The 16,701-nt window shown below is 37.3% G+C and overlaps 1 protein-coding gene across 1 annotated transcript in view; it reads right to left on the bottom strand.

The window, feature by feature from the left end:
• Nucleotides 1-16,701, bottom strand: part of LGR5 (leucine rich repeat containing G protein-coupled receptor 5) — a 118,720-nt gene that overhangs the window by 15,263 nt on the left and 86,756 nt on the right. Inside the window, exons 4-12 of the mRNA XM_011374312.2 lie at nucleotides 15,317-15,532; nucleotides 13,471-13,542; nucleotides 10,589-10,657; nucleotides 9,144-9,215; nucleotides 5,822-5,893; nucleotides 5,602-5,670; nucleotides 5,386-5,457; nucleotides 1,900-1,965; nucleotides 867-938 (exon numbers count right to left, since the gene is read on the bottom strand). Coding sequence (XP_011372614.1) covers nucleotides 867-938; nucleotides 1,900-1,965; nucleotides 5,386-5,457; nucleotides 5,602-5,670; nucleotides 5,822-5,893; nucleotides 9,144-9,215; nucleotides 10,589-10,657; nucleotides 13,471-13,542; nucleotides 15,317-15,532 — 780 coding nt within the window. The remainder of the gene's footprint in view (nucleotides 1-866; nucleotides 939-1,899; nucleotides 1,966-5,385; nucleotides 5,458-5,601; nucleotides 5,671-5,821; nucleotides 5,894-9,143; nucleotides 9,216-10,588; nucleotides 10,658-13,470; nucleotides 13,543-15,316; nucleotides 15,533-16,701) is intronic.

Raw genomic sequence — 16,701 nt, 5'->3', positions numbered from 1 at the left:
GGAGAAGGTGATTCTTAAAGATGAATTTAAAATGTTTTGAGGAATGGCATCATTTTATGAAGGTATAGTCTCTTAAGTGTTAAGAACAACTTTAGGAAAGAAAGGTTTTTAATAATATACATTATATATTGTCATCATTTATCAAATTTACATTGCAATCCAGTTTCAGGATGGAAAAATTTTAACTATCACTCCCCAAAATCTATTACTGGTTTTTTTTTTCTTTGAATTTATGGTTAATATATATATATGAATTTTTTCAAACATAAAATGTAATTAAATGTTTACAGATCTTGGCCGTCTGAGCAACAGAAGCATTTTTCAAAGACAATTGTGCTCAAACTTTAATGTACTTGTTAAAATGCAGATTCTCATGCCCCACTCCAGAGATTCAAACTCTCGAGGCAGGTGAAGGCCTGGAATCTGCATTTTTACAGTCACCCCCGCCCCACCCAGTTTCTTAAACACTTTTAGACACATGTTGAAAAACTGTTTAACTGTGGAAAAAAACAAACAAACAGGCAGAAAGATTTGTGTGGTCATCTCATTTGTATGCAGAATGATCCCTGACAAGTCCAGGCTACTAACAGAAACACATTTTGTAGGCCAACAGTGTGCAACAGTGTGGCCTCTTTCCTCTTTATCAAAGTTTCATGTCTGCTGACTGGCAGAGAGCAGATTACAAATTTACCACTTTTGAATTTATTTCTGGAAAGGATCACGAGCAAAATACTTGCCTTTTCATTGCGAATATATTCACAAAGGCCCAACAATACACATATACAGTGAAAAGGAAATATCAGGTGAAAACCCAAAAGAGAAAGAAATTGCTCTGTGATGGAGAAGGTGCTGGGGGTGGTACTTACAGAGATCGGAGGCTGAGCAACTGCTGGAAAGTATCAACTTTAATTTCATAGATTTCATTGTGTCGCAGGTCTCTGAAATGACAGATTTCCGAAGATTTATTATTTCAAAGTCACTGGTTTCAAAGATTAGTCTTCAGAGAATTTTTACAGTGGGATTACCTGCCCTCAATCAAAGGAACACATAAAGTGTGACTAGCAAGTGATTGTTTAAAAAAACCTTTTTGTTTAAAAAAGAACATTACAAGGTACATGACTTAAGTATTGCCTCTCTTTCAAAGCAGCTAATTCCTTCGGGTGAATATAAAACTATATTCCAAATGCCATCATCATTCAAACACCTTGAGGATGCCTCTCCTGGTTCTGCCTTTTGAGTATTCTTTCTTGTATTCTTTAAGGGTCTTCAGGACTTTCAAATCTTTACCTTTCAGAGATGGATTGTTTTCCTCCCTTGATTGCCCAATGGCATTCAGAGAAGAATTAAGTGGGAAAGGGTATATGTTTAATATTGTTTTGACCAAAACAAAAGTATGACCATAATACAATTAAGGCTGATGTTTTACAGAGGAGGAAATTCTAGGAGAGGAATTCTAAAATGTTTCATGAGTAAGTAGCATCAGTGGCACCTCAAAAATGGCCAATTTGGCACCTCTTCTAAAGATGACTATTGTGAAACAAACATACCAACGAACTCAAGTCCTCCATATGAAAAAATAACACAACTCACTGGATATGTAAGTTCAGAAAAATTCCAAAGCTCAAACAAACCTCGTTCATTATTATACCAAGTTTAGGAGGAAAAAACCTCAAATACATAATAAATGCTTTACTTATAGTCCAATGCATGGTAAAATAATATTATGCGTAGTTCCCAAATTTATAGCTATTGTATACAGTCACATCTTGTGTGTGTAAGAAGGGAATTCATCGAACGTGTCCCCAGTGAACCAGAGGGTAAGCAAACCAATGACCCTGGAAATGTGAATTGGGGCTCTTGGTTTTTGCTAAGATGACTTAGAGAATCTTATAGACGTACATTTTCTGAAGCTTTTGGCAGACTGAAAAACTGGGTAAATCTTCTAGCAGGTTGTAAGACAGATCTCTGAAAAACAGAAGGTACAAAAGGGAAAATCTGTTACCTATTAATGGTAAGGAAACATGCTTTGCTCTCTTTTCTCCTCCAAGATGATATATCTCCCAAAGGCAGATCCGAATGTTTTCCCAGCCCTGACATGGAGCAGGTAGTCACTGGCATTATTCGATTAAGCGACAGATTCGTATGTTTACTGAAATGTAACTGTTATACCTCTTTAATTTATTTAAATAATTTACTTATGAATTTATTTATATTTTGTTAGTGATAATCTACAGTCTTCTAGCTATTATCTTACTGAAATGAGTACAAATTAAATTAAATAATTGTGCCTCTGTTTCTAAGCACTGCTGTGTCTCTACAGCTAAAAGAATCATTGTCGGTTCTTTTCTAATCAACTAAAATAAAAGCTCAAAGACAATTCAAAACATCTCACTAACTTTGAAATCAATCACTACAAGGGGGGAAAATATCTAAGAAAGTCTTCAGCCAAAACTCAACAAATTACAGAATAACAAAAACATCTGGATATATTTAGAGTATAATATAACTAATCTAAAACAAGCCATGGTAATTTGCAGAAAGCTTAAAAAAAAAAAAGATGATAGATAAAGTAACATATATATACATTATACATATATGTGTATATATATATACATATATATATACACACATACATAATCTTGTTTTGTGTTTTAGAAGTTATCAGCTAATCAACCAACGCATTTTCATGCTTCAATCTATTCTTAAAACCAGATCACCAGTATGCAACTAAAAAATTGATACTGTTTTCTAAGAGTGTTTTAAATTATTTTATTCTTATAATTGATCACCTTATCCTACATGTATCGAATAAATGAATTTATATAGAAGTACAGTTCATTTACTACACATAAATGGTTCAGAAGCTGTTTTCAAACACAAATTTGTACTTTATACTAGATGTTTGAAAGACCAAACCAAACCAAAACAAAAAAACAAAGCCATACCTCACACTTATATACAAATATACCTGGTTAACGATATGGTATATATTTTTGAAAAGTAGTGAATGAAATAAAATGGACACATATTATCAAAGCTGATAATAATTAGGTTCACTTATCTCCATAGACTTCAAGGAGACAAATCCTTCCAATGTGTCTCTTAGTAGAGGGTACATAAAACCTTCTACATAAAAACACAGTATCGCCTCCTACCTAACTTCTGCCTAATAACTTTCATGGTTAATGTTGATTAAGCACCATGTTTACAGCTTTATCTGAACTATTTCATTTAATCCTTGTGGTCACCTTGTAAGGGAGATACCTGTGATTATCTTTATACAATGTAAAATGACTTGCCTAACATCACCAGCTGGTCACTGGGGAAAGCCACACACAGCCAAGTAATCCCCATGGAGGTGAAGCAGCTTGGGGGGGTGGGGGGTGGGGCAAAACCATTCATATACAGTGAAATTTCCTCATTGAACAAGTACCCAGTAGATGATTCAGCCTAAGAGGAGAGCTCTGAGACTTACATTTCTAGAATATAAAATAAATTGTAGTAGAAGTCAGGACTCTGAGTTCTTCTCTCAATTTCAACTAATTTTACTTGGTTGATATGCTGGCTAAAGCATTGATGTCTTTCTCAGTTCTCTCCTTAAATGAGAGGATATCTGCTTTGCTGATCTTACAGGTTCATTGTGAAGAACAAATCAATATTATAGGTTTAAGTGCTTTGAAAATGGCAAGATACTGACATTAAAGTATTTATATTTTTTTCAGGACTTTCTAGTTACAACTTAAGGAAAGAATAATGGTGTAAAGGAAGTGAGAAATAGTATGTCAAGCGCTAACACTGCCTGAGAGTTGTCAATGTTTCAGGTGCACGTAGTAACTCATTTAATCCTTGTGATGATATGCTGATGGAAGTGGCCACATTCCTATTTTATAGATTGGGAAATGGAACCCAGAAGAGGATAAATAACTTGCTCAAGACACTGTACTGCTGTATAGGGAAACTGGACTTGAACCAGAAAAATAGACCCTAGAGCATTTGCTCATAACCAATTTGCCAGTCAGTCAACCTCCATTTATGCAGTTCTAGACCTCGACGGTTTATTATTCACTCTATGATATAGTGGAGATGGATGTGATTTACTTATTTATTTTTTCAGATGTGATTTAAATACTGGCTCTCTACTTATTAATTACAGTATTGTGAAATTCTAGTCATGGAACTGAGCCAGGTTCCTCAAGAAATGAGGATAATTATACCAATTCTGGGTGCGGTAGATAGAATTCTAAGATGGACCCAAGATTTCCATCACCTGGTACATGTAGATTTTTTCTGAATTATTCAATCAAACTGCCTGTATTTGAATTTGGACTCTCCTACTTTCTTGCAGTGTGACCTTGAGAAATGTACTTAACTTCTCTAATTCTCATTTTTCTTATCTGTGCCTACACCTGGGGTGATGTGGGGTAAAGAAGAGGAGACTTGCTCTGTATTCCCTTCCTTCAAACATGAATGCTCTATTCCAAGGCTATCATGTGGTGTTATTGCACCTCCACATCACTGAGCGGCTGAGGTCTGAAGTGATGTAGCAGGCTGGGGACAAGGGAAGGCAGAACTGCCGTGGCAGACATCCCCATTCTTCCACTTAAAATTTGTAGTGCTGCTTGTAGCTCTGCTGCTAGGTAAAGCCTGTTGTGGAATTACAGGCATTCTACTGCCTGGATGTCTATTATGTGAGAACAAAGCCATGGGAAAAGATGAAGTGTCCGTTTGTTAAGTCCCAACAATGCTTGAGAGGACAATTACAGGGTTGAATGGGAGTTGAGGAAGAGGGCTGAAAATGGAAGGCCTGAACAAGGCTCTTCAAATTCCTATAAACAGCTTTTTGTAAAACATCGGAAAGGCAGAGAAAAAAAGCTCCACGTCAACAGAAATAACATAAGCAAACTGTTTAACCATTAGATGAAACATTAGAACATGGCACCCACAACTACCCTGGAAGAATGTTTGGTCACCTTTATCAAGGTTTGTGTGGATCTGATAACTTAATTTTTTATTTTGGCATCCATATTGGGCTTTTAATCTTTTATGTTACATTTTTTTTTTCTGTCCTGTAAAGCCTTTAGAAGGGGAAATGAAGTTATTTTGGCTTGTTCATATCCATTTTCTGAAAGGAAACATGTGCTAATTGAAACTCTAATGGGAGATCGTTTGGGATTCGGAAACAAAGGGTACACTGCCAGCATTACCAAGGTCATGGCAGAGAGCCATTTCCCTGGCTCAGTGCGGGCAAAGGAGGTCTGACCTCCTGGAGACCTGCAGGGAAAGGACTTTCTCTTCTTTTAAAGCACTATCGAAATAATGTCTGCCACTTCACCCCTAAATGGAAGTTGCCTGTTTACACAACGTTATAGCCTTACTGATACGCACAGCACTTGGAGATTAGGTAACTGATCACACACGGCTTGAGGAAGAGATGAGATCTGTGCTCCAGTTAAAGTCCTGTTGAAACACAAACCAGACATAATTCCTATATTCAGGCATCACACATATTTCGACATATTTTGATTCACTGACATTAAGACTGGTCAGGCTTTAAGGGCAGTGCCTGTTCAGGGCAAAGTCAAGAGCCTACTCAGTACTCACAGACTCTCCAGGCTCGCAGTTCCCGTTAAATCAGGAAATTCAGTTATTTGTGAGGCACCATTCAAGGTCCTAGAAGGAGGGGTACATGAGTATTATTGGGGGAAGATTCTAGAAAGGGGTAACTTTTATGCTCATTTTCAAAGCACTTCAACTTATAATATTTATTTGGTTTTTATAGCAACCCTACAAAGGGAAAGTGAAATGTAAGAGGAAAACTTACAGTGTTCTTAGTTCAGGTAAATGTTGAAAAGCAGATCTTCCAACAAGCTGGATGGGATTGTCATAGAAATGTCTGAAAAAATGCGAACACCAATGTCAGTATAAGACTTGAATGGCAAATGAAGATCTGTTCAAAATTTCCATACTACATTAAAAATATTTATGTAATTTTGCTTATACTGTATTATACAACATTCCTGATTACTTGGTTTCAGACAAATCTCAAAAGTGTTCTAACTCACATTATAAGACTTTTGGTAAGAAATGCATACTACATAAAATTGAAAATTTCTGACAGCAACGGAGATATGAGTGATAGTTACTAAGGAGAAAAGTAAGTGAACTGTAGCTATTACTTAAAAACCTTCGGCCTCCAACAGCTGTGGGCTATCCACTGAGTGGCAAAAAGGTAATTCAAGGTACTGGCAAATGTATCATTAAAGAAAGATGAAGTTCTATACATCTACATGAAGATTATATCCTCTGGTCAAATCTTATCATAACACACACAAGGGACTCCTCAAATTATTTGAGAGGAAATGAACTATTTTGGGTGTTTTTGCAATGTTAGAATTTTTTTGAATTAACTATTGCTCTAAAAAGTGAGACAAAACTTAAAAATATTATGTTATACAGGTGTTTTCAATGTGTTAGTATTTTCACTGCCTGGTCAATGGGACCCCATAAATAGTTCTGAGCTGAGACATCTTTCCCATTCAATGGAATTCAACAAATACTATTTGGTGTCTCCTATGCTCAAAGTATGAGGATAGGTACTGCAGGTATTGAGAGACTAATCCAGAAAGGAAGGTACCATTGGGTTTCTAACATGTGCCTGGCATTCTGCTAGATGCTGGGGGTTTGAAGAAGAATGACAAAATGTCCCTGTCCTACAGAAGCTTGGAATCAGCTGGGATAAAACAAATAAATAAGATTCTATCACTTTCTAGTTGACAAAGCATTTTCATATCGATAGCTCAACTGATCCACCCAACAACTTAAAGATTCATAGCACAGACACTTAGATACTATTTTTTTATTTTTGGAGGAAGAAACTTAGGCTCAGATACTCTGGCAGGTTCATTACCTCCCAGATCTTCAATTTTCTAATTTGTTAAATTGAGATAATATTACTTAGTTGTAGTGTTTGTGCACGCATTGCAAGAGCTAATGCATGTGTAACATCTGGCACAGTGCCTGGAATATAGTTGTCACCCAACAACTTAAGTCTCCTCTGTACTCCTACCTTCTGACCTCTTCTTTTTCCTTGGATTAAGCAATTGGTAAGAGAAAGAGCTAGAGCTGGAATATAGGTTTTCAGATTAAAAAAATGAAATTTTCCTCATAATATTACATTATCTCTGATCTACGTATATGCTTATATGTCCATATGTATGTACGCTGGGTAGATAGGATACACGTTTGTATCATAAGGTAGAAATATCACAAATACAAATATCATGAATACAAATATCACAAATACAAATTAGTAGCTATAAGGTTTTCAGAAGAGAGTTCTCTCGTGAGGTCAGGTTTCATGAAATGTCATTTGAAATGGACCCTGAAACACAGAATTTTAACAAGCATAGTGAGGAGATGCAATTATAGGAGCGAAGGAAATAAGAGTTTTGTTCTACGAATTTAGCTTAGTCAGTCTGGATTATGGCATAGGATAATTGAGGAGAGCTTTTGTGAACGGGTCAGGTGGATTGGCTTGGGCCATGGTGGAAGGCTGTGAATGTCAGGGTAAGGAGTTAGCAATTAGTATACATAGACAATCCTGAATCTCTGTATGTTTCACAGCAAGAAGGTGACAATATGGATGCCATGCTTCAAGAGAGATGACTGCCAGTGGCGGAGGCAGGGAGAAGAGTCTTAGATTGGTAAAAATCTAGAAGTAATGGCTAACAGAGAGGCTGGTGGCAGTGGGGATGAGAAGTTGTGCATAGGATGGGGACTACAGAGGTAGAAATGAGGCCAGGGTAGCCAGTGGGACACAGGGCACATTCACAAAAACCAGAAACCAGAGGGACATGGATGAGGGTGGCAGTGACAAAAGATGGAAACAGAGGCAGAAGCAAGGGGACGAGAATTTCAGGAAGAAAATAGTCAAAATCAAATAGTGGACAGAAGCTCTAATAAATTTGGGGAGCTGTTACTTCTCCTTGAGCAGTATTAGCATATCAAAAGAGTGATGAAAAAAACCAGTCCTGTGGCTGCTAGGAAAAAGAAGCAAAGGCAGCGCAATTTGCCAACCTCTTACTATGTAAATACTCTCTAATGAGGACTAATGTTTATTGGCAATAAACTTTAATAACCTTAGTTTGCCAACATACTGTCAGAACATTTCAGAAACGATGAATGGTATTTTTTTTTTTTCAGTCGTCAGGGCTAATTAGGACTCCAGCTCATTTGTGACAAATACTACACAGTTCTAGAAAGCCTCTCAATCAAATTGGCACAGGACAAATATCTGCCAAGAAGTGCCCCTAAAGTCACATTCAACAGTTGTCTTTACTCTCCTCCTCTATCTTTCAGACCCCTCACCCATGACCTCAGGCCAATACTATGTCCCAAATGTGCCAGGCGTCTTTTAACTAAGAGCCAGTCTAATTCTAATGGATTTTTACCTTCCTATGTATCTACATATGATCAATCTTATGTCTGTGCTATGAAACATAGAATTAATTAAACATTGTAGTTGTAAGTCTATTTTATGCTTTTATGGTACCTAAATCCTCATATACACCTTTCTACAACATATGAACCTTTCTAGAATTACGACCTAGCTTGTTATTATATAAATGTGGCTCAGTGCTTGGGCTTAACAATGAATGGTTATGGATATAGAGACTTAGCATAAAACAATATTCTCCCTTCCTATTCCCCACTGCTAATTTAGGCTGGAGTCTATTGCTGTAAAGGACTCCTATTTGAATATAATAATTTATATTTCTAGTATACTTGGATTCAAGTTCTGATGACTAGGTGACCTTGACATTGATGCTTTAAAAATCAGTTTTATTCTTTAGAAAATAGAAGCAAAAAAATTTCACAAGATTATTGTGAAGTGAGACAAAGCATCTGAAGATATGAAACATAATGTAATGCATATCGTAGGTCCTAGAAAAAAACTTTTTATATAATTTTAGCATTCAGCTAAAACCTGGCAGAACAACTTTCTATACACTTTTCTATGTAGAGTCTTACATCGACTAAGACAAAACATAGGCAAATATAGAACATTCATTGTTTTATATTTAAAAGTGCAATACATGTTACATTTCAGGATGAAGAAATCAAAAAGAACTATGGCCACTTACATTGTAATAAGAGACGGGTTGCCTACAAATGCTTTCTCAGGTATTGACTTGATATTGTTGCTATGAAATCCTCTAGAAAGAGAGGAAAAAATACTTTATAGAAAATAATGTGTAGGGTAAAATTATTTAATAGCCTTTCCCCCGACCCTCTGGGCAATAACCAATACATTTAGTAACTAGAGGATAAGGTTAAATTCCTGCATTTTGAAACTTTCGTGTCCTCACTCTCTAACAGAAAAAGAAATCACAATCTGTCATCTTGAAAGAGGAATAAAAATTCTAAAAATAATAATTGTGCTTTATAGAAACATACAATCTAAGGTTATAAATAGAAAATCCATCTGTGAATATCCAATAGATGAGCACCGTTGTCTAACAACCTGAGACAGAGGGGACCATCTTGGGAGAGAGGATTATGATCACTCCTCCTGACCCCATTTGAAGCTAAGAGAAGAGAATATTGACTTAAGTTGCAGTGAGATAGAGATTTAAGTAATCTCCTTATGAGTACAGAATTTCCTGAGCTGAAGGAAGGTGCTCAGTGAGTCTGTCATAGCGAATTGATTCTCATCTGTCGAAGCTAATGTCTACATGGCAGAGGGGCAGAGTCCAAGTTTGTTGGGTCCTTGTGGGCCTGTGGATGGATGAGATGAGTGGCAATCTTTGGTTTGCCTGACCACAGGCAACGATGACTTCCCAATGAGGCCACACGTGGGTTTTCCTTAGGCAGAACCTTCTAAAGATTTTTTTCTTATAACCGAGCCCTGCCGTCTATCTCCTTTAGTTGGCTGTCTTATTTCTCTCTGCCAAGAGAATAGGCTCTGTTTATTTTCCTTTCCCAGTGTCAGAACATTCCTTACATAGGTTATTCTTAGGTACAAAGAAAAGCTAATTAAATTATAGTATATAAAAGACAATATATGCAACCAACTAGCTAAAAGTTACTTTTACTTAGTAAAATTGTGTTTTATTTTTAATTATATAAGATTTTTGAAGCATTTAAAGAATATGAAATAATGTATGTGAAAGCATCTAGCACTGCACTAGGCACATACGCTTCGTTCTACGTTGCATAGACTTTTGCAACCTAGAAAAGTTTGTTTTTCGAAATGCTCAGCAAATAATTTCATTACAGTTCTCTACAAATCTATAAAATCTATAAATATTGGGGGAACATGGGTTAGGAAAGCAGTATGGCTTAGAAAATATGTATATTTTTTTCCACTCTACATATGTTAGATAAATCCATTATAAATTAAAAAAAAGATTATCTGATGTTTGCTGATGATAGAATCAATTAAAACATTTCAAGTGTAGTTAACTGTCATTTATATGAATTAAAAAAAATTTTCTAGTAAGTTACATTATGTACAATAATCAAACATATTTTAAAATGAATTCACAAGGAACAGAGATCTCCCATTAAATTTGTCCTAAATACTTACAGTTCTTTAAGGTTGGAGAGTGTCCTGATTGCAGTAGGGAATTCATCAAGATTATTATAATTTAAATCTCTGAAAGTAAGTACATAATATTTTTAGTTTTTCATTTAAAAATCTGTATACACTACATTTACAAGGAAAGTTAACATGTTATTTCAATGGACTAGTATCATTGGTGAAAATTCTCTTTTCTTCTCTTTCTGGAGAAAGATTTGTTTAGCTTGCTGAACACCATCATTCCACAAATATCTGCACTAAAATGGTCATTAGACTGATCATGATGAATTTCAAAAAGGCTTGATTGCACAGGAGCATGTAAAAAAAGGGAGGGAACATGCAGTAGTATTAATGTCCAAGTAGGAGGGACACGTGACCAGATATAGGTGGCTTGCTAATACAGCTCTTTACCTGAACCTAGTGCACTAAGCTGCCAACTTACATGTTCCTCTGTGGGCTCCTGAATCACATGCCCTTTCTTGTTCCCTCCTGCACCCTCTTTTTCTTCTGCATTTAGAGTCTCGCCTGAGAGGGCATCTTGGAGAGCTGCTTTGTCCTTCACTCCTGTAGAGCACCTGTATCCCTCAGAGCCTGAGGTCCAGGATAACAACCTGCTTCTGAAGAGGTTTATATGGCAGAGGATACTCTCAGAAAGGACAGAACATTAGGTCTAGAATTTTCTCAGGGTCACAAATAAGGATTCAGAAGTATGGTGTTTTGCTTGGTCTGTGAGGCAAAGCCCTCATGCACAGAGATGGAATAGCTAAACAACCTCAAATCAGTAATTTCTCTATTTGTTATGACACAAATGGCTTTTCAATTCCATTACTCATGAGAGCTTTATAGATTTACTCCACCTTATATCTACATCTTCATATGAAAAAGTAATTGCCTCCTGGTCTCTGGGAATGGCAGATTTCCCAGATGATGCAGAAAAATCTTTTGGTCAGGCAATCAGATGTGGTTAGATCTTCCTCTGTGGAGAAGGATTGCTATTTAATTTTAAGAGAGAGATAATTTGACTGAGTCAAACGTGAATCAAGATTCCTACTTGTCTGGAACAAACCATCCGTAAGCTATATTGCAGGCAGGAAACTCCTGTCTTTTGTGCACATAAATTTTTTTCCTGTTTGTAAATCTCTCCAGATGATCTGTTTTGATTAAACAAGATTGAGCCCTTATAAATTACTTGAATTTTTAGCGAGGGAAAGGAAGAGGTTGGGAGTAACCAATTTACTGATCCTCTGTAGCTCTGGGCAAGGTGAGGGGAGGGGGGACGATAAGACTCATAAGAATTTGTCCTGAAATGTTACTCTGTGGTGTTTATATTTGATCCTGGGTCCTCATCTCAAAAAAGGAGGCGGGGAGGGTGGTAAGAAAGGCTGTTTATGGAAATACCCATCAAAGCCTGTCCTGTTTTTGTTCCTGTTGAGTTGAAAAGGACTGGAAGGTGCTTTCCATTGCTAAGATCCCCAATCCAGCTCTGTGTAGATAAGGCAGAAGTTCTAATTTTTCATAGCAGCTGATAGGAACTACTTGCCTATGCCATTAAGTTGACATCAAAGTCCTGCCTGGACAAAATCATCTTTGGCATCTCCTCAGAAGATATGATCTCTCACTTCTAACAGGATACAGAATGACTTAAGTAACCCTGGAAAGAGGGCTGTTAGTGTTGGTTGGCCTCAAGGAGACCACCAACAATAGATGGTCCTGCAGGAAATTAGTGGACCCAGATCTGGTTAGAAGCTAAATAGACCATGTGTACATTGCTAAGCTCTGTATGTAAATGAATAATGGGCTCCAAGGCCACAGGAGAGGTGGTCTTTGGTCATCTCCTTCTGTAGTCCCAATAGAGCCAGCATTGTAGAGTCAGTGGCCCTGTGTGGTTTATTGCACTTGAATATTAAGAAAAATGAGGATTGGGTTAGGGGCACAGCTAGAACCACCTTCTTCTTGAAGCACACTCAGAACCCTCACTTCCTGTCACCCCACCCTCAGTATGTGTCTCCCCTCGACAGGGCAATGAAGAGCTGCTCCTTGCCTGGGAAAAGGCTTGGCTTGGGTGTGGCCCATAAGAACCTTCTTGCAGTGGCTTTGGGAGACATTCTAGGATACTGTCAGCTGGCTGGGCTCTATTTTTATTATAAGTAACAACTCAGAACTGAACTTTTGACCTATTCTTTGGAAGTAGACTATAGAGGTAAACATGGATTTCAGAGGCAAACTAGAGAAGGAAGCAAATCCCAGTTATGCTCTTGACTAGCTATGTACTGTTGGTAAAATAACAACTTCACTAAACCTTATAGTGGGAGAGTAATGGCTTCTCTCATAGGATGGTTGCAGGAATAATTGGAACAAAGTATGCTAAATGCTCAGTGCAATATTTGACTATAGATATACTCAATACATGGTAGCTACCATTACTTTTTAATCTTTAGAATTGCTTTAAGAATGAACCCTAGCTGTTTCCTAATGAGATACCTGTTCATCTCAGTTTGGAGCCTCCGGCATTTGCTTGGTCTATATTCTCTCATTCAGTGGGGAAGACTGAACTTATGAATAGTGAGCCCGAGTGACAATATAGAATTGATCCTTGACAAGGAATACACATTCCTAAGTATTCACTGCTCAGTGGAAAGCATCTCATTTACCTTATAATGATTCTAACTAATTTATCACTCTTGTTAGATTAAAATAAAATCTCTGTTTTATTGTTTAGCTTTGTGAGGTGTGTGTTTGTATGTAAGATAAAGCCATTGTAAATATTTGTTTAAAGCTCAGGCAATTAACCAAATCAAACAGCAAGCTTGACTTTAAGGCTATTTTGATTCCTTCAGAATACTCATGAAAACATTGAAAAAAGGGAAATAAATAAAAGGTCAACTCACAAAGTCTCTAAGCTGTGGAGACCATCAAAGCATTTCTTTCCCAGGGAGTGGATTCTATTGTTATGGAGATGCCTGCAGAAGAACATTACGGACACGGTCTTGAAGGCACACTGCACTTAGAAATTTAGGCACAGCATTTTGATTGCTTAAATCCAAAGAAAATGATACTAAAGAATGCACTGATTATATATAAGATTAAACATAAGAAAGGCTTTAATGCTACATGCCCCACTCACTCTTACTGACAGGTGCTTCTATATCATAGAATTTAATAGGCAGTCACAGTTTGAGCTTTTGGGTTTGAGATATCAGGGAATGTATCATAATATGAGCAACACGATTAATAAAGTAAATCCAGGTTGTTCTGTGTGGTTGTTTGGCATATTTTCCAACATGGGTTATTCAGCATGGCTTTGGAATGTAGAGTGATAAGCAGAGACCCTGACCATCATTAATACAAATGGAAGATGGAGGAAGGGACCTAGGTTTACTAAACACTTTTATATTAAAGCTGATGGCTTATAATGGCTATAGTCCCATGGTGGCACCATAGGTTAACAGAAAACTACAATTTCAACAGAAGAAAACGGTGATCAGATTTTTTGGCTGCCCAAGGGTATTAGTTATCTTGACACAGTATTAATGTGTATAATTATCACCTTTGGCTTCATGATAAGTCAGTTAGGTCAAAGCCAGTGAGAGCAGCTGTGTGCACAACTGAAAACTGGACCTAGTCCCAAAGTGATTTTGGAAACTGGGCTTAAGGAAGACAGAGTAAAACAGAATAGCTGGATATCTGTAAATCCATTCTCTCTAGTGGAAGAAAAATTAAATCACCTACCCAGCTTTTCTGGTGGGTCTGTAGCATCATCTTTGTATGTGAAATGCAGTATAGAAATTTGTTAATATCACCAAAGGTTTCTTATTCTTTCAGACTAAGGTTACTATTCTTATAAATATATTTTGGTTTCATGTGAGATCTATGTGACATTTATAGTGAATCTTCTTCATGTAACACATAGGGTTGAAGGGAACCTAAAAAATTGAATAAGATGCTGGCTGGCTCTCAAAGTAGGACGTAGGACAGTGCGAGAGATAGACATTTAATCAAGTAAAGTGGAATGCTTGAAGTTAGCAGTGGACCTGTAGGTGGGCATGCAGCAAAAGGACAAATAGTGTAGAAAAGGCCTTGCTCAAAGTGACTACATAAATTGACCCTACAGCCTGGCAAGCAGTTGCCATTTTCCTATATCAGCATTGATTGACCATTTTATTACACGCACGAGACATATTGTTACACTCCTAAAGAAGACTGATTATTTTTCAAACTATTACTTGAGAATCATTCTAATTTACTGAAAACCTAGACCCAGTAGGGAAAAAAGCCATACACATGCACAGCTCATTGTTGGGTTCGTTCTTGCTTCTCTTTCCTTGGTAGGGGTTCAAGAAGTATTTATTAATATAAGGTCGTATTTCATTTTGACCTGAATTATACATTATTATCAGAATGAAGCATTTTTATTACTTTCAGCCACTGTACTTATTGTACAGTGTGGTGATTACTTCTGTAACATGTAACGGGGTTCCCTAAGGAAGAGGTCAGATTTTATTATCTTTGAATGCCTAGCAGTGCTTGGCACTTACCAGGTGTTTGAAAAATGCTGTTTCATTTGTTTATACAATTAGAACACTTAAGAGTCATTTTAGGGAAGAGTTAAGGGCGTTTTCTCACCCTTCAAATGTCCCAATGCAAGGTTTGAAGGTCCAGCACTTTAAAGCCAAGGTCTTACAGTGAATTTAGAAACTGTTAAAAGGGAGAGAGAAAATAATCAATAGAACTTACAGAACTACCAAGCTGGAGAGGTTTCCAAAAGCATAGTCTGGTATGTGGTGTATTTTGTTCAGGGCCAAGGTCATGGCCTGCAGTGCTGGTAAACTTCTAAAAGCCTGGACTGGGATTTCTGTCAAAGCGTTGTCATCCAGCCACAGGTGCCTCAGGGAATGCAGGCCACTGAAACAGCTTGGGGGGACATAGCTGATGTGGTTGGCATCCAGACGCCTGGGGGAAGAAAGCAAGCAAGAATGAAAAAGAGGCAAAGCCCTGGCAGAAGGTGGGCCCTGAAAGAAAACCTTCAATATGCTGATTAACAAGAGTGAAACAGGGCCTGGGGCCTTCGCAGTCCCTGATGTCTGGAGCATTTTGCTCTCCTGGTAGACTCTCTTTCTTATGTGAGTAGAACCATTGCTTCTTAGGTAGAACCTTGGCTGTAAAATTCTAGGTTGTGGGTAACATGCTGTCGTGCACGGAAGTGGCCTTCCCTGAGGTATAAATTTTCCGTGCGAGGATCTTTTAGCTTTGCTTTCTTATCCTTTCCTTTCCTCCCATTCTAAGCCAGATACATGCCTTTGAGCTCCCTGGACTGTTTTGAACACACTAATCTACTAGTTTGTTCATTAAGGCTCTGGCAAATGATTATTTCAGTGTTTGAAAGAGACTGAGAAATATTTAAAGCCTGGTAGAGATACACCTCAGAGAGAGGAAAGGGGACCCTCTCTCTTTTTCTTAGTGCTGAAAAGCCTAAAAACTGCAGGCTTTCTGGCTTATCCTAACCATTTGCAATGGGCAGGTGTTTGTTTTTATTGACATTTTAAATAAATAATAAAATTAACAGTGTTTCCACCTTTTGCTTCTTTTTTCCACACACAGTTTTTTTTTTTTTTTAATGGGGACTGTAGTTCTGGTTAATGAGCTGCTGCAGTTTCAGAGCCAGCAGAGGGAGTGCAAGACATTTATTTCTCCCTTATCCAAAACAAACAGTGGCTATAATTACAATGCCTTAACTTTTCTCATTGAAATGACCAAACAGAAGCAAATTAAAATTTCCTGTAAGGTGCATGAACAGTAGAATCACCATCGCTCTGCTATGCTTCCAACAGCCCTCACTCATTTTTTCCAATCTGTTCTTAAGGCTTGCGCGTTTGTTTGCATTTTCCAAAGCTAGGATTAAAAAAAGAAAAAGAGTTGCATTTTAAGCAGTCCATGTATTAGGAAGGATTAGATAATCATGAGTGGATTTCGAAAAATATTTTAGGAAGCATTTAAGACTAAACAGATGTAGGAAGCACACCAGGATCATGAAATAATCCCCTGCACACCAAATTTAAACAACTTAGAATTCTCTGTGGTAGTGAGCTAATCTCTATGGAAAGCAGCTTCCTCACTTTTGG

Source organism: Pteropus vampyrus, unplaced genomic scaffold (genome assembly GCF_000151845.1).
Source record: "Pteropus vampyrus isolate Shadow unplaced genomic scaffold, Pvam_2.0 Scaffold9, whole genome shotgun sequence".
NCBI lineage: Eukaryota > Metazoa > Chordata > Mammalia > Chiroptera > Pteropodidae > Pteropus > Pteropus vampyrus.
Note: the sequence above shows the minus strand (reverse complement) of the source record. Positions and strands in the feature narration are given on the sequence as shown.